General features: G+C 48.0%; 1 protein-coding gene across 5 annotated transcripts in view; it reads right to left on the reverse strand.

Moving 5' to 3' along the window:
- Nucleotides 1–22,721, reverse strand: part of FRMD5 (FERM domain containing 5) — a 316,635-nt gene that overhangs the window by 25,373 nt on the left and 268,541 nt on the right. For all 5 annotated transcript variants that reach the window (XM_059181392.1, XM_059181391.1, XM_059181390.1 and 2 more), the window contains exons 2-7: nucleotides 19,483–19,587; nucleotides 15,800–15,842; nucleotides 15,478–15,556; nucleotides 7,411–7,508; nucleotides 4,913–5,036; nucleotides 1,618–1,705 (exon numbers count right to left, since the gene is read on the reverse strand). In XM_059181392.1, the coding sequence (XP_059037375.1) occupies nucleotides 1,618–1,705; nucleotides 4,913–5,036; nucleotides 7,411–7,508; nucleotides 15,478–15,556; nucleotides 15,800–15,842; nucleotides 19,483–19,587 (537 nt within the window). The remainder of the gene's footprint in view (nucleotides 1–1,617; nucleotides 1,706–4,912; nucleotides 5,037–7,410; nucleotides 7,509–15,477; nucleotides 15,557–15,799; nucleotides 15,843–19,482; nucleotides 19,588–22,721) is intronic.

Genomic DNA, 22,721 nt, shown 5'->3' on the forward strand with positions numbered 1-22,721 from the left:
TTCGTGGAGCACAGTCACTGAATACCTTCTGTGTACTTTCACACAGATGAGGAAAGCAAGACTCAGGCCTACAAAGGCCTCAGAAAGCCGGAGATCAGAGCTGAAGATAGGCCAGCTGACTCTGAAGCTCTCTTCAGTCCTACGCAGTCTCCCTGTAGATAGTATCTGAGCAATTCATGGTTGGATCTGTCTGTCATGCAAGGGCATTTGCTAGTTCATTTGTAAATAACCATACATCAGTTTTTTGTTTTTGGTTTTGTTTTATTTTATTTTACTTTTTATTTTTATTTTTTGGTACTAACAGGAATGAATATATTTTCTGACAGCACTGGCCCCCAAGAATGCAAGGGTTATCTGGCAGTGGGTTGTGCTGGTGGATAGGGGAACTGTGTGGGGTGGCAAAGGTGACCAGGGTTGCTAAGTGCCAGAATGTTCTCAAAGTTCATATTTGAAGTTTCAGCATCAAATCCTATGCAAGAACAAATAACTATCACCTCACCAAGAAGCCAAGGGAAATGCAACTCTACCCCTACATTACCATGTTCCTTGTTTTCTACTGTTCTTTTCTTTTATTTCTTTCTTTCTTTCTTTTTTTTTTTTAAGATTTACTTATTTATTTGAGGAGGGGGCAGAGAGAGAGGGAGAGAACCTCAACAGACTCCTTGCTGAGCATGGAGCCTGAGATGGGGCTCAATCCCATGACTCTGAGATCACAACCTGAGCCGAAATCAAGAGTTGATCACTTAACTGTGCCACCGAGGTGCCCCTCTATTATGTTCTTTTACTTTTTGCTGGAAACTTATGGTGTCCCCTCATTAGGGAGAAAAAAGATCAGTGTCCTCTCGTTCCCATATGATACTGGCTCCCTCAGTTCAGATTGAGAATCTGCTTTACTGAAGGTACTGGTTTCCAGTAGTAGAGATAGGCAAAAGTTGGAGAAACTGAGGCAGAGACCAGGAGTGTGAAAGCAACTGAGATGTGGAGGTGAAGTGGAGGGATGCAGCCGCAGAGAGAGGGGAAGAAGCCATGTCTCTCCACTGCTGTCCACAGTGACTGTGGCTGCTTGAGCTCTTCTCCAAAATGCCAGACACACGCTAGCAATTACAGAGGTTTCCCCTGGGCAGAGCCTCCCGGGCTGGTTCCCCATCTCACCCTTCCCAGTGCATAATGGAATTAAATACGACTCAGGGCAGTTCCAGTTCCTCGAAGTGGCTTAACGCTGTGGCAGTCAATAAAACCCGCTTTTGGAAAGAAACGAGATTACAGATTACAGGTCAGGAAAGGGTGGGCAGTCCCGGGGCGGTGTCTGATCATTCCCTGTGGGGGGCCTTCCCCATTCCTCGCTTAGTTTCCACGAAATTACCTACTGCTGCCAAAGTGGGTCCCCGGCTTTGGGTTTGTTATTTAGATTGACTTGGCCTCGGACCCTCTGAGGTTGATGAGCCACCACAAAATTATGCAGTGTGGAAGCCAGAAGGTTTTTCTTTGGCCTCTGTCACTGAAAGAGCCGGCTAACCACATCCTGAAGGTGGAAGGTGTAGGCACATGCTCCTTCCCTGCCTGTCACCTTTTGGAGATGGCAAGGTCAGTGCAGTTTCCCAACAATGGGGGTCTTACCTTACACGGGTGAGGGTCCACTCCATAGGTCTCCAACGTCTGTGCTTTTCTTAAAAAGTTCAGCTCTGATGTTGCTGGTGTTTGACCACTGGAATAAAGAAAATGAGATGATTTCAGGGTTTCTTGTTCTCATAGACTCCCCTGAGGTAAACTCCCCATGAAGAAGCTTTCAGGGGCTGGCTCAGTCAGTTAAGTGTCTGACTCTTGATTTCAGCTCAGGTCATGAACTTGTGAGATCAAGCCCTGTGTTGGGCTCTGTGCTCAGCGAGGAGTCTGCCTGAAAGATTCCTGGCCTCTGTGCCTGCCTACTGAGCTCACTCAGGCTTTTTTTCTTTAAAAAGTAAATAAATATTTATTTATTTATTTCAGGGTAAGTCTTACACTCCAGTTTTTCCATAGAGGGTGCTCCCTGCCCTGTTCAGGACCAACTTCCAAGACTCCTGTCTAGCGTAAAAAAACTCAGATGTCTTCAGATGGAGGCTGACTACATAATGAATGCCGTGGGCCGAGTGCAGACAGGAGGGAGTGGTGGGGACTATGGCAGACTGGAGAGGGCTACATCATTGAATGAGGGCATTTGCTCCTGAGCTCCAAGACTAGTCCTGTGGGAATGCAAAGCCCAGCGCTACTAGAGGTTAAAAGCACTGCTTTTAGAAGGGAAGTCAGAGATACTGGTTTTTTATGTGCTATTTCACAATTTCAAGTACTACGGGAACAAACAAAACACACTTGTAGGCTGGCTGCAGGCCATGGGTTTCTTGTCTATGATATGATCTTGACTGGAATACATAGGAAGGGCCTCTATATCTTGCTGTGGCTGCCACCCCTTTTCCTTTACCAAAAGGGAACATGGGAATGGAGGGTGAAGAGACAAGAGACAATGCTGAGCTCCCCAGACGCCACAGTAGCTCTGTTTGTCTACAGGGTGATGACTATGAAAAGGAAACAATCAGGAAAAGGAAGAAAGCAGCCCTAGTGCCAAGCCATCTGAGGAGAGGGCCTTTGGCATCATTCCCTTCAGAGCTGCCTGGAATCTGGTGCTTTCCTGAGCCCGACATAGAACCAGTGGCAGGGTCCCCTCGGTGCCATCAAGGTCCAGAGCCCTTGTGAAGCAGACATACTCCTATGGACGTTGGGTCAGTTTCACTGCAAGGAAGGGCAGGTTTGTCAAGTCAACCACTCTGATGGCTGGTGGGCAGGACTGAAAGTTGCTGATTTCTAAGGTCATTTTTTGTCCCAAGTCATACGATAGTGTAGGAAGACAAGGCAGAGCAGGCAGAAGCAGGCCAGATTCCCGCTAGTGTCCCTTTGGAGAGACATCAATCAGCACATTTATGCTTGCTGTAAAATCTACCAAGAAATAAAGTGCACAGTCTGGGCCCTCCAGAAACTCAGGTTAGAGCTGGAGGAAGGAAATAGAGACATTTTTACATAAGGAAGATGAGGCCAACCTGCACTAGCAGGCATTATGTTGACTGCAGATTTCCACACCAGCAGACCTGTGGCATGAAGAAGGTGTTTGGGAAATATCTGTGTGGCAGGGGCTCTGGACCCCAGAGGCAGCTGAGCACCACTGCCCGTTCCAGGGAGCTTCCTCATCCCCATTCTGGAAGCTGGGGAGGGGGGGTCTTGTGGGCTTCATTCATTCCAGGAGTTGGCCCAAGCCTCCAGGGCCCTCAAAGTGGCCAAAATTTCCTGGGTGGTCCCCTGTCACCTACTAGGTTTCTGGATGACTGTACCCATTGCTCTGACATCAAAAACCCTCCTGTCAGTGCTTCTGGCTGTCCTAGCACACCCCTCATCTCTGCTTTGAATGAATCATGAAAGGTCCATGTGTATTCCAACCTTTACCACAAGGGGCCGCTATTTCCCTAACAATGATGGGAGGAGCCAGCCTGCTCAAGAAAGGCCACACCAGCCCTGGGACAGGTATGAGGAGTCGCTAGGATTCCACCTCTGAAAGGTGTCTCCATTCTCCTGGGAGAGTAGGAGCCAATGCAATATTAAGTGGAAGCTTAATATTAACATTAAAAATATCTCCCCCCGCCCTTCGGAATTAACCTGCCCCAGGAAGGTGGTTAAGCAAACATTCAATAAAATTTTTAAAAATTGTAACATACTAATATGATGGCATGTTTTATTTTACAGCAGTGCATTGTATATAGCCTTTTTCTCCATAGTTTATCAGTTTGGAGTATATGTGCTCCAGCATACCATACAAAGTGCTTACACAATATTGGTTTAAAAAAAAAAAAAAATGAGGGCACCTTGGGTGGCTCAGTTGGTTGGGTAACTGCTTTTGGCTCAGGTTATGATCCTGGGGTCCTGGGATCAAATCCCACATCGGGCTCCTTGCTCAGTGGGGAGCCTGTTTCTCTCTCTCCCACTGCCTATCATTCCCCCTGTTGTGCACACTCTCTCTCTCTCTGTCAAATAAATAAAATGTTTAAAAAAATTTTTAATAGTTTTTATTTTTTTAAAGATTTATTTATTTTAGAGAGAGTGCACGTGTGAGGGGGGAGGGGTAGAAGGGGAGAGGGAGAGAAGCAGACTCCCTGCTGCAGGCGGAGCCCAACATGGGGCTTGATCTCATGATCCTGAGGTCATGACCTGAGCTCAAATCAAGAGTGGAACACTTTACCTACTGAGCCACCCAGGCTCTATTGTGGTGGTGGTGGTGGTGGTGTTTTAAATCAATCTTTGTAGAAAATCCTATATATATGGATGAAATACATTAATACTATTTAATGGAATTTGGCATATTCTGGGCAAACTAAGAATCTTCTGTGTAGGGCTGTGGGTTGAGTGAGGCAGTACTGAAGACATAGCCCCTGAACCGCATGCTCTCACGGTACCCCCAGCATACAACAACCAGGCCAGCCCTGTACAGTATCCACTGACCCAGAAGCCACCTGTCACGCTGCCACAGAATGAAGGTAGAGGCTTGCCCATTTTCACATGCCTCCTCTCATCTGTTTTCTGTGTTTTTCTTTTCCTTTTCCCTAGCCCATGCTTCTTCCCTCTCTCTCTCCTTTTATCTTAGTGAAGCAGATCCCTTTCAGAGGCCAATCCTGCTCTGCTTTCCTTGTACTGTAATGACAGTGTTGCCCTCAAGCCTCAGCCTGCACTACAGGGCTTGGGCTCGTGCTGTCAGTGGAATACTGAAAACGACACATCCCAGAGTCAGGAGGACCGGGTATGTGGGAGTGGAGGCTGCAACACAGGATTTGTGTGTCCAGGCTTTGTGTCTTTGTGTCAGGACACTGTGTCCTGAGCCTGAATAAGAATCACGTACCTGAGTTCTGTCTTGTGAATCTCGGCAATCTTCCTTTCCAGCTTCTCTGAATGTTTTGGGAAAAACTGGAACTTGGAGCTGTAGCCTTCAGGGTGTTTCCCTGGGTCATAATCCCCAATCTCCGCTAGCAAAAGTAAAGCAGAGTAAAAACAGTTGTGGAGATAGGTAAAAAATCATCACTGGTAAACAACGAGAAATTAACACACAGAGCAAAAGGCAAAGCACACACCAAATTTCTAAGGAACAATGGGTCTTGAGCAAAGAAGTGGGGCAGACAGAGGAGAGGGCAGGCCCCTCAGAGGCAGGCCTGCCTTTGTTTGCCCAGGTGTGGACTGGGGGTTGCTGTCAAGCCTAAGCTAGAGACACTAGAGCCAAGCCTGTGTTCTGTGGTCACCACAAGTAAATACCCCAATAAAAGAACAGAAGGCTGGATCATGGTCCGTATCCATTCAGCCTGGAGAAAAGGGCCTGGGATCATTGCTCTTTGCAGCAGCACGGGAAACAGCTTGATTAGGAAGATAGCCAGGGGCCTGAGCCGGATTTGAAGTCTAAGCATCAGTTTTGGGGATTTTAGCAGGGACAGACTGCTCAACGAGACATGACCCAAACTCAGAACTCAACTCTCAGTTGAAATCGAATCTAATCAAGTGAATACATTTGAGTAAATATTCTTTCAGAGCTGACCAGTGTCAGGCCCCTTGGAGAGAACCTCAGAGTGGAAAGACTGGTTCAAACTGGCCATTGAGTTCTGGAGCACCAGGTTTCCTAGTTTTCTGCAAGGGGCAGGGCTTTCTCCACCCATTTAGAAAGATAGAGTTCATCCCTAAAGCTGCTGGGATCTCAGATCCGTGAGCTCTGCGGAGGGGAGGGTGCTAGGCCCCTGGTGCTGCTCCCTACAAAGCCAGTCAGAACCCACCCCTTGCACAGGACGTGCTCCACAGGGAACATCATGCCTATGTTAGGAGAAAGTATGGTAAAAAGTGCCAGCTGCTTTGTGGTTATTTTTGCTCTTAGTGAGAACCACAACCAGGGCCCATGAGATACGTCAAGTGAGGAGTAAATATTAAGAGGAAAATGTGCCCTCCTCTCACAGCTGAATATTGTACTTGTGCACAAATCTACTCATTGTGCCTTCCAAATCACTGGGGAATTTCTATCATTCAGCAAGAGACTAAAAGCTTGCCTGGGCCTATAGTCCAGAGTGACCTTGGACCACGGAGTCATTTATGATTTTATTTAGAAAGCTCCAAGTGGAAAACATCAATATTACACATCAACTGTTTTTTCAAAGGGAAAAAAAAAAGGAAAAATTCAATGTGGTCGTTAGGGTAAATCCGGTGGAAAGACTGGAGTTTAAAATCTCACTTAGGACCAACTTCTTTAAAAATGAAGGAGGCCTCTTTGGATAGCTTAGAGTTGGCAGGGACCTTCTAGACTTGCTGTTTAGGTGCTTTTTAAAAACAGGAGTCTCAGAAGTCAAAGTTACAATAATGTGTGGACCTTTACATTCTTTTTTTTTTTTTTTTTTTAAAGATTTTATTTATTTATTTGACAGAGAGAAATTACAAGTAAGCAGAGAGGCAGGCAGAGAGAGGAGGAAGCAGGCTCCCTGCTGAGCAGAGAGCCCGATGCGGGACTCGATCCCAGGACCCTGAGATCATGACCTGAGCCGAAGGCAGCGGCTTTACCCACTGAGCCACCCAGGCGCCCCGGACCTTTACATTCTTAATGCAGCTATGATAGTTCTCTTAACAGAAGAGCTGTAGTTTCTTATTGGCAAGCATTTTTCAGGTTCTCTTCGCAAAGCAGCTTCCTGGCATTCACAGATTGCCAATTAAAGGTTCAGATTCATTGACAGAAACTGTTTTTAGTGCTGTGGTCCCGAACAATCTAGTGACCGTTTCAGGCCTAAAGACTAAGAGGAGTCTTGGAAGTGGCACTTAGGAGAGCCTGCACTTCTCAGAAGAAGAAGGCATCACATACATGAAGTGTGCACACATTTCCAGCTGTTTTGCAGAACAAAACAAAACAAAACACCAGTTGGCATCAGCTGATACAGATTCAACTCTGCCTTACTAGGAAGCTAGGAAATGTGTCTGTTATTTGTAAACATTCCAACTTGACCACTCTGAATGGAAAGATCTCCGAAAGGGACACCAGTATTCCAAGACAGTTCATACCTTCGAGATATGCATGAAAGGCTACGAAAAAATGTATCCAGATGACTCTCCAGAGTCTCAGTAACTGTACCAACCAAGGGTGGAGGAAACCCCAGACAGAGTCCCAGTGGTCCAAAGGTGCTGGCAGAAAGACCCGAGGCACAAGTATAGGGTTGAGTGGTTGGAGCTTTCTGGACCTAGGGAGTCCAGGCAAAACCCTCCCACTCACACTCTGCTTCAGGTTAGATACTGTTTTTATCCAAGAAGTAGTCATCTGTGGAAACTCAAATAATCAGTACTTAGCATGAAAAGCAAATTCATCTTGTCAAAAGTCATTACCTTGAAGGATGTAAGCTGCTAACAAGGCAGCGTCTGATGTTTTACAGAGGAGGCGGCCATGGTAGAGATCCCTTTTGATCTGTAGGAAGACTAAGTACCTAGAGAGAAAACAGAGGCTGAACTAGAAAGGATTTCTCTGATGGCTTTAAAGACATAAGGATGGAATATGAGCCTATCAAAATTCTCATCAGGGCGCTTTTTTACTACATTAAAATAAACTTAAAATGTACCACAGAACAAATGTATTTTCCATTTTCCTGAAGACTTTTAAGTACTTTGCCCCAAACTGATTTGGGGTTCAATTCAAAACAACCTGTTGGTTTCCCTCACTAGCTCAAGACAGAATTGGTGCTTTCTGGCAAAAGCACTGTGCCCCACCCCAGTGCTGGGTTTTGGAAGGAGCCAGCTCTGGCCCCTTCAGTGCTAAAAAAGAAACCTGTGTCAGCAGAGAGGGGCCAACTGGTCCTCTCTCTTTCGTGGATTCCGGCTGATGTTTCTTCCTAAGAAGCAGAACTGCGGGTGAAGGAACCAGTCCAAGGAGGAGTTCCGCCTCAGCCTGCCAAGACACCCTGCCCAAGTGTGGCACGGCCTTCAGTTATTGGCAGAGCTCAACCGGACCTCTCAGAATCTAAATAAGGTGTAGAAAGGGGCACCCGTGAAGGAAGCAAAGAAACTTGCGGCTAGGGTTTCTTCCAACAGAGAAAGCTCTCACCTGAGATGGAAACAGGACAACAAGAGTAACAGCTAATAGTAGCCAATACGTATCGAGCACTTCTGATCTGCCAGTTCAGGGGTTATGCACTTTACGTGCACTATCTCATCTCATTCTCACCTAAGACTTTGAAAAAGGTACTGTCATCCCCCCATTCTTAAAATATTTAATTCCAGTATAACATACAGTGTTTGTTTTATTATTCCCCCCCTTTTAAGATAAGGGCGCTGAGGATTAAGTGATTTTTCTCACTGCACACAACTGGGAAGTGGCAGAGCCAGGGTTTGAGTTCGGGACTCTGAGACTCCCTTTTGTTGGCTCTTAGTCACTATGCTATATGGCCCTCCTTGCATTGTAACTTCTTCCAAGTTCCACAAGGAATTGGGTGGACCCTGTCACAGTGGAATGGAATTGTTGCCTCTATTTTAAAATGTCTTTACAAGGAGTAGGTCTCTGATGTCAAAACATTACAGGTGTCCTGAGAAGAGCAACCACCAAGGGAATTAAACCCTTAAGTGTGTCACCTACTACAGTGATGCCTTGTCCTGGGGCATCTGTGGTGATTTAGAAATGTGCCCACAGATTCTCTGATACTCCTCATTTCTGGAAGTAGAACTTAATTCTCTCCCTTTGTACGTGGGTTGGACTTAGTGACTTGCTTCTAACAAACAGAATGAAACAGAAGCAATAGTGTCTAACATCTGAGACTAGGTCATAAAGAAGTGAATCCTCCAGTCAGACCTTCAGATGACTGCAAGCCCATGGAAGACCCTGAGCCAGAGCCACCCAGCTACGCCTCTCCTGAATTCCTTACCTACAGAAATGGAGCGATAATAAATGCTTATCATTTTAAACCAAGTTTTGTGGCTTTCTGTTAGCCATAGATAACCACAGAATCCCTGTGAGAGTAATGGAAATATAAAATTCCCCTAAACTCAGTCTAAACCAAAAAGAAGTTGGGCCCCCCTTGGACAACTAGAGGTTTCCACTGCTTCTGTTTTCAGGCTAAACAATAATACAGACGATTCTGTGCCCATTTGATCCCGTGAAAATGCTCAAAAGAAAGAGGACCACTGACCATCTAACTTCTGGGGTGGGGAGAGGTACCAACAGGTGACTACTGATTCAAGTAATTAACAAATGCAGGAGCAATTAAACCTTCTCTCCTAAGGCTCTGATACTCAAATTGTGGCCCACAAATCAGGGGGGGTCAGCATCATCTGGGAGCTTGTTGGAAATGGAGAATATTAGGCCCATCCTGGACTTACTGAATCATTTTAACAATATCCCCAGGTGACTTTAATATCTAAAGTTTGAGAAGCACTGTCCTAAGAATATTCGAAAGCATCCATCTAACCACATCAGGAGGGACTGCTCTCCCCAAACCAATGGGAAGGTGAGTAATCTCATCTGAAAGTTGTTAAGAACTCCACTCCTCACTACCAACCACCACCATCACCAGCAGCAACCCTGCTCTGCCCCAGTGTTTGCTATGAAAAACTGAAAGAAAAAGACATCATGTAGAGTGAATAATTAAGATGGGGGGTCTACCAGATCTCCGGGTCTTCACTCTGCTTCCCACGGTAAGAATGCCACACCTCCCTGTGGGAGAGAGGGAAGCAGGGGGAGGGAGGGAGGAGGGAGTGCTTCTTTGCTCCTACCTTCCACAGGCTTTGGCAGGATGTGGAAGCCAACTTTTATCCCTTACTCACTGATCATTCCCTGGGCCTGAGTTCATACATCACTCCTGTACCTCTCTGTCTGTGTCCCCAATTCAGGGACAGCACATATTGGACTAAAGGAGATATTGAAAAGGGACAACGAGGCTCTGGGCTGTGACTCTCAATGTGGCAGTGAGGAGAATGCCCCCTGGGGGGAGCATGTCAGAATCTCTGTGTGTCTCCTGGGTTTGAAAAAGCCCTGCTGGACCTTCTGGTCTGCTCCCTTCCCACCCGGAAGGGACAAACTCCTCCTGACACTGAGAACCATTGTCTTTATGAGGCATCTTTATTTTTTTTAAGATTTTCTTTATTTGACAGAAAGAGAGCACAAGTAGGTGGAGCAAGCAGGTAGAGGAAGAGGAAGCAGGCTCTCTGCTGAGGAGCCCGACTCAACTTGGGGCTCGATCCCAGGACCCCGGGATCATGACCTGAGCTAAAGGCAAATGCAAACGCTAGACAGACTGCACCATGGCTCCCCATGAGGCATCTTTATTGATGGGTGTGTGGTCAGTGCCTCAGTGAGCTGGGAAGTATACAGGTTTCCACTACTGAGTGGGGATTCTTCAGACTAACCGAGGTAGGACAGCTACCGGGGGTGGGCTGGGGGGTCAAGGTAAGACCACGGGAAGACTGCCGGGCAATGGTACAGCAACTGCTGGGAAAGAGGGGACAAGTCAATGTCCTAAAAAACAAAGCACAGCTTTTGAAGTCAAGAAGAAGGGAGCTCATGAAAGAATCGGCCGTCAGCTTCAGGGGACAAAGCTGTACTAGGTCCCCCTCCCTTTTCTGCCACAGTGACGTTCATCAAGCTTCATGTTTTGTTCACTGAAAGAGGTAACCAATGTGTCGCTGTTGTTGGACATGAGAATGTATTCCACATGACTCGTAGCATCCCTAGACCTATTCTCAAGAGAACATGACATAGTCTCCCCTGCCACACATGGGTCTAAGGAAGACTATCCCGTTGCCTAGACACTGCCACTGGGGCCACTTTGTTATCGGGGAAGAGATCTGCCTGCCAGGCCTACCCAGCTCTAGGTGAGCAAGCTAGATGGGTTACCCCACCTCAGAACCTGCGAATAGGAGTGAAAGAGCCTAATTCTCTCCTATGTCAGGCAACAAAAGACCGGACACATAGAGTAACTTGTCTGAGGTGATAAACAGTGACCAGAATCAAGGAAGGCCTCCCGACTCAGGGCCTAATGCTTTTTCTACCTCCATGATAATTCGGCTAGTTATTAGAGAGAGAGGGGTCCTAAATCAAGTGAAGAGAACTCTGTCACTGGAGAGAAATTCTCATTGGAACCAAAGAAGTAATTAGCCTTAGACCAGATTTGAGATAACAGCTTATTCCTTAGGACACTTCTTTGGGTAAATTTTGCCAATCTCTTCCTGGCCTCATCTCCATTTTTGTTTTAAGGCCAATGTTGTCCTAAATTAATGGAAGTATGAAATGGGACTATCCGAAGGCAGAGTAAGTGAAAATCTAAAAGGACAGCCAAGGAAAACCTGTCTTTCTGTGACATGGACGTCTCTCCAAGGTGTTGGCTGTGTACTGTGCTTTCTGATATCAGAGGGTGGAGATGAATCCACAGATGGTTCCAGAATTAAAGGTTCTGACCTCTGCAAAGAACTGGTATCTCTTGAAGAGTTTCTCCAAAGAGTTCTTACTTCGGTCCTGGACTTTCCTTCATCAGATTCTTTGTCCCTGGCTTCCTCTATAATCTTATAGTCATCTCCTTGCAGTCAGAGATGTTTTTCAAATTTACTTTTAATATTCTAGAGACCCTGTACATCTTACGCCTAGCTCCCCTACTCACCCTCCCTCCCACGCATCATCCATCCATCCACTTCTGAGCACTTACACAAGCCAGGCACTGCCACAGGTGCTGGGAATACAGAAGGGAACAAAACAGAACCCCCACTCTTACGGAGCTTACATTCCAGCAGAGAGAGACAGACAATAGCAAAACAAAGTAATAATGATTTACTGACTGCCTGTTGTCAGCCACACACTGTACTGTAGTTGGTTTGTTGTAACTAGGCTCCACGCCCAATGTGAGCTCAAACTCAAGACTCTGAGATCAAGAGTCACACACCCTACTGAGTGAGCCAGCCAGGGTCCCCCACACCATGCTGTTTAACATGCACCCTCTCCCGAAGTCCTCACCATGACTCTGGAGGTGACACTGGTTTTTTCCCCCTGCTTCATAGATGAGGACACTGACTCATTGGAGAGACTGTCCCTTGCCTTGTCTCACCAGTTAGTTAAAGAACCCGGAATCTGAACCCAGCTCTTTTCAACAGGTTAGTCTGGGGCCGGCACGCTACGGCTTGCCACCAGAGTTTCCAGGGAAATAAAACAAATATTACTGGAATGCAGCCATACGCACCCATTTAGGAGTCTCCGGCTACGTTCGCACTGCAAAGGCAGGACTGAGGAGTTGGGCCAGAGACTATATGGTGCACAAAGTCTAAAATACTGACTCTCTGGCCTTTTATAGAAAATGCTGACCAGGCCATCTTAGCCTAGGGTAGGCTCAACTGATGTTCATCGAAGGAACTTATGACCCATAAACTCCATTCGTTCTTGCATTTTACCCGGTCATTCTATTCATATTTTTTGTGAGCAGCCCCACTCAAACATGTGTCGGGCAGTTTGTTTCCTTATAAGGTGGGGGCCCATTTGCACTCAGTTTCCTTCTACTATTTGATCTTTCCAAGAGTTCACACACCTGCGGTCCCTGTTAACCGCCAAATCTGGAGCCTAATCCCCGTTTTCTCTGCCTTGTCTCTAGTTCAGACAAGGAAATCTATTTATTACTTTAAAAAATGACAAAAGAGATTAATCAGGATTTGGCAACTAAATTTATCATCTGGAGAGAGTCCAAGAGATAAATGGAAGCACAGTGCTTTATGCCTTATTTCATCCCCTCCTCTCAGTCTGGCTTTATGGAAATAGCCGAGACGGCATGGAAATTTAGGACCGATATTGCTAGGAAAAAACACACTGACAGCTAAATTAGTTTGGCAGGAAGGTGGCATGAAGGGTTCCAAGCCAGGAATGACTTATGGGTGTTGAGTGAGGCTGGGGCAGGTACCCGCTCTCTCAAGATCAGCAGGGAAATGAACGAGCAGAAAGACTCAGCTAATTCCAAGGCCTCCACAGGACGGCCAGATCAGGCCAAGGCACCCTGCACTTCACAGCCCCAGCAATGCTTGGAAAATGCATCTGGGGAAGGAGGGCCGATGAGGTGGACAGCGAGGGGAGAATTGTCGAGGACGAGGATGCTCAGCACAGATGTATGCAGAAGGGGGAGGCGCTCATACCCTTGCCGGTGCCTTTGAAGCTTGCTGACCTGGAGAGAGGCCTGGCCGTGGTCCTGGTGCTGCGCCACCAGGACTTGGATGACTGATTGCCTGCGATAGCTTTTTCTCTGAGCCCTCAAAAGTTAGCTGCTTAAGTGGTAGGACTCTAGCTGGTGGGGGAAAAGGACAGAGGAGGAGCGGGAAGTCTCAGAAGAGGAGCGCCTTCCCACCTCAACAAAGGAGAGAGGCCAGAGCTAACTGTACCCGTGCCCTGTGCAGAGCCCTTGGGGGTCCAAGGACCATGGACTCCATCTGGCAGCCTCTGCTGGGCACAAGGCTTGCCCAGGGCCATGGGGGTGTGTATCACAAAGTCCAAGACCCCCGGGTAATGGTCAGTTCTCCCGACAATTGTGTGCAGGAGCTGTTACTCTCCTCATTTTATCAATAAGGGATCTGAAGGTCAGACAAGTTACATGTCTTGGGTCCAAGGCCACAGAGATGAGAGATGACAGAAATAGGATCCGAGCTTCCGGGTCTCTGCTGCCTCTGGATAGGAGAGTCTGTCTATTAGTGTCATGGAGGAACACCTGATTTAGAAAATTCTATTGTTAAGAGCTCCCCCTAAGGGCCAAGATAACCACATATTTTTGCCCTTTAATCGAATCAGAAAGCCGAGTGCCTGCAGTGCTCTCACCCGCCGCTCACTGAGCTGTTAGAATCATCCCTGTCACCCTCGCTGCTGGTTGAGTGAGGTGGAGACCGGGCGATCCCGAGGTGTGGGATTGGGAGGCAAGGTGCTAGGTTCGTCCAAACATGTGGACAGCAGTGTGGCCTTCTGGGTCTGCCTTGGCATCATCTTCTCTCGGGGTACAGGGAAGCAGGTAGGAGGGAGAGGGACAGGCTCAGAGTGAGGCTCGGACTCTGAAGGTCCCGAGCAGGGTGGGCTCGTGCTCCTAAAACCGCACAGTTGCTCCTGTAATTGGATGAGCAAAGTGGGAGCCCCATCCACTTCCGTGCAGGTGAGCAGAACCTGCCATTTCCATGCCCAGTAAGGAGCATGAACACACCTCGCTGACCTCAGAGCTTCAGAGGTGTTGCCAGTGCGCTCTCCCTAGCATCCCGTCATCCTTCTGATGGTACCACCAATTCTCCCCAGACTCCCACTGGGGCTCATGTGAAGAAGCCTCCTTTCCTCCCTGTCCCACTTCTTCGCTTTCTTTGCACTACTTAGCCCTGTTCCTTGCCCTCTTCTCTCCCCATTTCCTCGTTTTCCTTCTCTGAGAAACTGTACATAAAGCTAGTGGCACACTCTTCGGAAGAGGAAGCGAATGTAAATCTGTATTCCTTCTTCCCTCCTCTTTCCTCTTTTTGGAATTCTCCCAAGCAGCTAAGGATCTGGAAGGAAACAGCAAAGACTTAGAGGACAGAGTCTCTAACTGGCCATGGCCTCAGTCTCCCAGGTTTTAGGGGGAGCAGGGAGCCGGCAGAGCTCTCTCTTCCTCGGCTCTAGGCTTCCCTGGCCTCGCTCTTGCTCTGGGGCCCTGCCCTCTCCAAGGTAACACCGCCATTTTGCAGATATCAAAATTAGGTATTTCTAATATAAAAATTAGGAGTCCCTGGTACAGAGCAAGATGTCTGAGGCAAGACTTTGAGAGTGAATTTGTCTCAGATATACAAAACCCTGGGGAAGCTTTGAAGCGCCTACTCTTTGACCCTCTTGTAGGATGACATGGCCCGGAAGCTCTTTCTCATCCTCAGGTGGTGCTGGATGAAACAGGATTCATTCCACGCAGCTGTCTGCCCGCCACAGAACACGGCCCCCACAAGGAAGAGTCCATCACGGACCGGATCCCTCAGCACACTGGAGTTTATCCACGTGGATTTACAATCTTCAGTATTTGCCGGCTTCTTCTGTAGTGTCCTGCTTTAGCATTTCCCAAGTACATGAGGCCACTGGAGTCTATTTCAAGCACCTGCCGCCCCCCCCAAAAAGCAACCCACCCTCTCCAAAAACATCCACGGGGGCCACATCCTTGGTAAGAGAAAAAGATACTTTTGATTAATTAATGACTCCAGGTCCCTTTTGTAGGTGACCAGTTTAAATGAAGTATTCACACTCGAAGGAAAGCTCACTCTGTTCCAGTTCTATTGAGTGGGTGAGCAAAGAGGGCATGTGGAAACAAAACGCAGAAGTAAGGTTCTATTTAGGAAGATTCCTTCCTTCTAAGAGTGAGAAGTTTCCAAAATAGAGGCTCTGAGAGGCTCCAGTCCCTCTTTCCCATCCTCTCCAACAGATCTCTGTGGCTGCGGGAAGTTCAGCCTTACCTGGTTATCTCCTCCTTCAGAGCAGCAGGATCCGCGGGGTAAAACTTCACGCGGAAACACATGGTGAACGGAGGCTGGGCTGCGGAGACAGAGGCATGCCCGTCTCAGGAAAGACCCTTCCCAGAGTATCACTGGGCTTCCCTCCCCACTGGGATGCACGGGCTCCTGAACCATCATGAGAAAATCCTCATAGGTTTAGGGCCAGCTTACATGGGAAATGGTGAACAATTACCAAGACTTACTGAACTCGGGAGGTTTCATCCCCCAACCCCCTGCCCCCACCCAGGGGTAGGCTTCCCACCTTTTCAGGAGGAAGACTTACATCTCAATTGCTTCACCACAGACTTTGTAAACTCCAACCAATGCTGCAACAGAGAACACAGGATGAGAAAACCCGAATGAGAAGCAGCGTCCAATATACCTTGTTGTACCCACTTGAGAGAACTGGACAGATCGTAGCCCAGGGTGAAAGCCTCCCCAAAGCTTGTGATACGTAGGCTTGGAGAATAGAGAGTGATAGGGTTTTTGGAAGTAAGCCCCCTATGGAACCAGCTGTGAAGGGGGAAGAGTTTCAGCTTTACATGTCATTTCTGGGCTTGCCTGGCAATGCTGCCTTCCAAAGCAGGGTGCCAGAGTTCCGAGCCACATTCCCGGCACACCAGCAGGCACAAGCAAATGCACGTATGTGTGATGGGGACAAAGCCCCGCCTGTCTTGAGCAGGGAGATGCCAACGTTAGTGGGTTGTGTGTATTCATGTTATATGCCAGCTTTTTGAGGGGGGCAGGGCTTTTGGGGGGCAGGGGTGGGCAGGGGGGATAGAGGCTATTGGTCGGGGCTCTAGAAAGTGTCAACAGGTGGAAGTTCATCAGTGGTGAGAAGGCAGGAATGCCTGGTGCACACTCTTGTCTTTGTTTGAACAGCATATTGCCAACCCCTGTGTTAGGGCATACATACTCAGATTCCTTGGCATCGGGGATGTTTAAAGTCTCAGTCTCATAAGATAACTAACCACAACTAATGTGTAGGAAAGTATCGTTTTCCCCCCTGGATTTTTGTAGGGGCAGGGCATAGTAGCAATACCTTTTTTCCCATGGTACTTCACGTTTGCAGGAAGGAAGCAACGAGATCATTCTGTAACTGTTTCCCAGTTCTACATGAATGCTTTATAAAATCCATTATTGATGTTTGTTGCTTTTATGCTAATCAGGAAATGTGAGAGTTTGCAGAGAGCTACAACTGCTGTTACTTGGGATTGGATTATGTGGAAGTAGACTGAAACCATTAGCCATAAGCTCTGGGAAGGCAGAAAACTGACAGCCACTGGCACCTTGAACAGTGTTTGAGACACGGCTGCCAAACGGACAAAGGAAGCCGGTCCGTGCTGGGTCCACATCTCCCTCTTTTCTGGCTACTTCCATTTAGTGTAACATCTTGGCTGAATCCTCCCTCTGGCAGGAAAGCAGCCAGGGTGGTGCAGACAGCATCCTGGCCTCCTGCGATTCCCAGCTCTCACCTTCTGGGCTGGGCTGCGGGTCACACAGCTAATGGACCCACTAAGAGCCAGTTCTTCCGTCATCTGCACATGGATAATCTGGGCTGACATTCTGCTCTCTTGCTTCCTCTGATCTGAGTTCCCACGAGGCTGGCAACTCATTATAGCCACTCAATGTGTTTAAGAGGTTCTTCTCACATTACATGGCCCACTGTGGCTTGGCTTCACAGGGAAGCAAAGGCAAGAGATGAAATTGCACGGAAACAAGTGGGGTTCGAGGCTGAGCCTGTGAAGGCGGAGGAGGTCTGTCTGATCGGAGCACATTGGAATTGCGTGCGGCGAGGAGAATGCAGCGAGTGTCTGGGTCTCAGTAAACAGAACGCCCCCAGGCACATGACTGATAGGTTAAAATCAATAAACCGTGGAAGACCGAAACTACAAGGAAAGACAGTGAGAAGTGCTCTTAGCAGAAGGCAGGTGGAGCTGAACAACAAAACGTCTAGTCCCCTTGGCCAGGGCAGAGGAAGACTTAAGTCTGCCCCGCAGTGAGAGCTCAAGAAGGGAGAGGCTGGAGGAGATACGAGAGGGGTGTGAGGGGAGGGGACAGCTGTCACAGCTTGTCCAGGAGATTTTAAGGATCTGACAGAGAAATCGAGAGAAATCAGGATCCCAAAAGGAAAGTGATGGCCACAGTTACCTTTTACGGTGGTCTGGCTGAATCTGGGTCTCACAATCACTAGCAGACTGATAACACGAGACTGGGGATGAAGGGTCAAGAGAAAAAGAAAGAAAGAGGGGAGTTTCCATCTGTATTTAGGCCACTGGGCCAATGGGGCACGATCTGGAGGCTCTGGAGGCTGGAAAGGGTGCCTCCAGTTTGAAAGGAGAGGCTGAGAGCAGGGTGGGGCCTTGGGCCTGAGCCAGCAACAGGGGAGAGGGGAGAGAGGGCCACTCCTCCAGGAAGGACTGGGCGAGTTCCCAGACCCCATGGGGCAGGCAGTAAGGGGGCGGATGTGAGCTTGGGTTCTGGTGCCTCAGGGGAACCTAAGGGAGCGGGGAGCTCATCCACTCCATCTCTACCACGAGTAGATAGATCTAGGGTGACAATTTCCCCACAATTCTGAAGCACCTTTCCAAGTCCCTCCACTTTCCTTAAACCCTCAGTACAGTGACACAGCTTCAGAAACTGAGGTATGAATTCAGCTGGAACCTTAGGACCCACACAGAGTCTGGCATGAGATAGCTCCGAGTTGGAGACTGGCAGGCCATATGCCTTGGGCAAGTGACTACTTAACCTGAGATTTTATTTCCTCATCCAGAGAATGGCTATTTGACTTGCTATTTGACTCATCTCATTTGTGTAAGGATTAAGGAACAGATGTGAAACTTTTAGCTTCGTGCCTGATACAACTCAGGGCTCAACATACATGGGCTCAAAGACGTCACAAACCTGAAAAACTAGGTTTGTGCTCAGTGCACCGTTCGGCACATGGTAGCCACTCTGTACATGTTTCTTTCTCCTTTTCCCCATTTCCTTCTAGTTTTCTATCTCCTCCTGCTTTTGATCTTGATCCCCTCCATGTACTCTCTTACTCTTCTCAAGCACATTTTGACCTAACTAGAAAATAATGATATGTTTTGTCCCTTGTTCTTCATAAGCCACTCTCTTTAGGAGATGGAGAGAACTTGGGGTAACCAGCCTGCCTTCTTAAGAAACAGCTCAGACCAAAAAAATAAACAATAAGAAACTCTCTTGTAAAAAGCGTAAATGGACACCTATACCATGTGAGGACATGTGGCTTCTTGGTGTCATGGCTCTTTTGGGGTCTTATACTCCGTTCCAGAGCTGAGGAAAGTGCATATGTCAAGACCATGGAGACTTCATCGGGCAAAGGGCAGTTCAGGCTCTGGAAAGAGAGATGGACGACATCTGGAGAGCCACAGCAGGGAGGAAACAGGTCAGGGGAGAGGAAGCTGAGGGGGAGGCTGGGGCCTGGGGGTGATGGACCTGTTCTCATCTCTGTCTGGAAGGAGCCCTGTGCCTGTAGAGCAGAACAAGAACCACAGCATTGGCAGGGTGCTCAGAGGCCTATGTCAGTTGGGCTCTATCTCTGTGCTGCCCAAACTGGGGAAAGGTGAGGCCCTTCGTAACCAGAACTGTGTGCTTCAGCTCATTTATTAGAAAGCAGATGCGAGAAGCTTAGCCTGTGACCTGTGCTCAAAGACAAGAATGCCAGCCCCGCCACTCAGCCGCCAGCTGGCCAGCTTTGGGCAGATCACATCAGCCCTCCAAGCTGCCATCTCAGCATCTGTGAAACGACAGGCCACACTAGCTGAGCTCTGCCAAGGTGGCTTCCTGATCTCATTACGTGATATGAAGAGGTGACACCCAACTGCAGGACCCCGGTGGCCCCTGATACCTGAGGCTAAACTCAAGAGTGTGCATGGCAGTTCAAGGCCTCAGGCTACTGACCAACCGTCTTCTCCATGTGTGCTTTGAATATTGACTTACCCGCTGCTTATCTGGGTCCACAAAGCGGATCCCAAAGTAGTCTTTCTCGAGAAGGTTCAGGTGGTGGCAAAGAAGGTCAAACAGGTACTGGCCTTTGGCATCTCTCTGCAAAGCAAGCAAGCTTCATTGAGAAAACGATAGGGCTTCTTCAGTGTAACTCTGTTTTGGTTGCCATTAAAAATCATTCAGGGGCGCCTGGCTGGCTCAGTCGGTAGAACACGAGTCTCTTGATCTCAGGGTCGTGAGTTCAAGCCCCACACTGGGACTAGAGATTACTTAAAAAAATCTTAAGTTGGATGAGGGTATGAAGAGGGCACATGTCTATAACCGCATCCTCCATACTGTAATGCATTAGACAGTCTCGAGTTCCGAGGCTTTTTGCACCTAGAAGGAGCCCAAGAATGCTTCATTCCACAAAGATGTCACAGAAGTCAGAGGAGAGTCAGGTAGCCCAGTTCCAATCTCAAATGCATGAAGCTTTCCAGAACTCACAGGAGCGGGGCAAGTCAGTGTGGGACACACCGAGGCCAGCAGGCCCTGCCTCTAACGTAGATCCTGAATCCACCCACTTGTCTCCGTCCCCATTACCAACCCCAAGGTCAAGACACCACCATCTCTCAACACCCTCTGTCCCCACAGCAAACAACGTGACCACAATTTAGACATGGGGCATTTTATTGCTGAATATATAACACAGGCATACGGATGTATTCGAACGTACGAAAGGATACACTACAAAGAGTAGTCTCCCTTCCACCCTGGTCACCCTGTGCCTCAGTTCCCCTTCCCAGAAGCAACCCATGACCAGCTCCTTGTGGATCCCTAATGTGGGACTGTATACACGAGCAAGCCTATTTACAGATAAATCACTTTTTAAAATACAGTGGCAACATAGTTATGCTGTATTCTATTTCTTGTTTTTTTTTCCTCCTTAGCATCCCTTGCAAATCCTTCCCTGGCAGTACATACAGACAGGCCGCATGGTTTTTAAAAGCTGCAGACAATAGGATGAACCCACACTACTTACCCAGCTCCGTATTCAGGGAACGCCTTTCTAATCTGCTATTACAAACAATGTGGCCATGAGCACACAGTGATCTTTAATTAGGTTACCGCTCTTGCGTAAGACTGTCAATGGCTTCCCATGGCTTTCAGAATAAAACCTAAATTCCAACCATGGCCTCCAAGGCTCTACACACCCTAGCTCATGCCTCCCACGAACTCCTCCCAAATCGTTATCCTCACGACTCCCTCGACTCCCTCGCCATGGCATCTCTCCCTCATGCCTCAAAGCTTTTGGCTCCTGGGGTCTGTGTACGCCTTCTGCCTGAACCACCCCTCCTCCAGCTCTTCGGGGGGCGGGGCACGCCTTCTCTAGAGGTCTCAGCTCAAATGTCCTCTCTGCAGAGGTCTTTCCCCTACAGAAGGGCCCCTCCCAATTATGATCCGTTTATCCTGTTTATTCCCTTCCTGAGACTTACAACGGTCTGTAGTTATCTTGTTGATTTGTTTACTTGGGTTTTTTTCCTGCCGGCTCCCTTTCTAGACTGTAATTTTCATGAAGGCAGGAGCCCTTCCACAGCACTTAGCACGGGTCCTGGCCTACCGCAGCTGGGTCCTCAACAATTAGTCACTGAATAAGCAAACGACTGAAGGGATAGAAGGTGGAGGGTTGGCTAAAAGTTTTCATAAATTAGGAAATTAGGCCATTTCTAAACCTTTATCGTCTCCTTCAGAGACCAGCATCGGTATTTGGGATGAGCTGGGAGGAGGGTGGCTTGTGGAAAGCCGTCCGAGTTATCTGGAGCCCTGTAAGACGGCAGTCTCTGGGCCTGTCCCCTGTGGTCTCTGCAGCTCAGTGGAGATGATCACCTCTGGGGGGGACTGTGTCTCATTTGCATCCAAAAGCAAGGCTGACTTCTAAAATCCAACGTATCTCACCCTCATGAAGCCCTAGGGGCCTGGTGCTGCTCCAAGAATGGGCAGACCTTTCTGACCTCCACAAAAGGCTTTACACCTCACCACTTCCCTGTCGGCTGGCTCACCCTATACTTTCCAAGGAGAACTAGGGCAGGACAGCTGATCTCTCAGCAAATATCTTAAGAAGCTTATCCTTGCAGGATTGGAAGGATGAGTGAGTAGGCAGCTCAAGTAAGGGAAGCAATGCCATGAGGGCACCTGCCTTCCTCTCTTGCTGGCCCCACGCTCCCTCTCAGCACGACCCCAAGGCAGCTGCCCCATCCTTACACCCTTTGATCTCCCACCAGAAAGAGCTACTCTCGGGGGCAGACTTGTTACAAACCACGCAGGGACTTCTGGGCAGGTTTTGCAAAAGATTCCATCAACAACTGTCTCTTTGGTCAGGGACTGCCAACTATTTCCTCACTGATACCCCAGAGTGTGGGAAGAGCTTAAACTCTTCTATAAGGTTCTTCCGGGAGCAGAGGAAATATGTTTAACTCTATCCCATGCAGCATGTCCTATATTATTATCTCCCCCCCAGCTACTGGACTGGAATATTAAGAACTAGTTGCGTATTGTGAATATTTTTCTCTAAAAATGTTGCCTTGTATCGAGGGGGCTACTTCATGGTGATCAGTAGGGTGAGTTTTCATGGCTGACGTAGTTCACTTCCATCCCTACAACAACTGTATTAGCAGGAGCCTGGGGTAGCCATGGGGAATATGTGCTCGTGGGAGAGAAATCACAAGAACTTTTAATGAGAATCATGTCTTCCATAAAAATATTTTTTATGAATAAAAATATGAATATATTCCATAAAAATACTTCTCATTTCCAGGAGCTAGCAGCTCGGATACACTCATAGGGACCTGAGCTGGCGAGAACTTTATATTCGATAGATCCAAACTCAGAGTTCTCCCACTTCACAGGAAGAAAAAGCAAACATGGCTTTTCTCATCAGATTGTTATGAGAAAAAAAAAAAATCCATTATACTCCCCTTATATCAATAGAAAAGGATCTTTTTCTTGCTACTTTTCAGCATCTGGTGGAACTGATGCTCCCCACCATGAAGTCATAGTTCCCTCAGGTCCATCTACTGGTGGTAGAGGCATGGTTTTGAGCTCCAAGGCTCTGAAGAGACTAATGAAGAGAAGCATCTTTATTTGCTGTTTCTCTGGCTGGGTGGGAGGTGAGGGGAATGAGGAGAGAGGCAGAAAGAGAGTCCCTCCTTATGGCATAAGTCCATCAAGTTTAAATTCCAAGCAGAAACACAAAG

Source organism: Mustela lutreola, chromosome 7 (genome assembly GCF_030435805.1).
Source record: "Mustela lutreola isolate mMusLut2 chromosome 7, mMusLut2.pri, whole genome shotgun sequence".
Taxonomy (NCBI): domain Eukaryota; kingdom Metazoa; phylum Chordata; class Mammalia; order Carnivora; family Mustelidae; genus Mustela; species Mustela lutreola.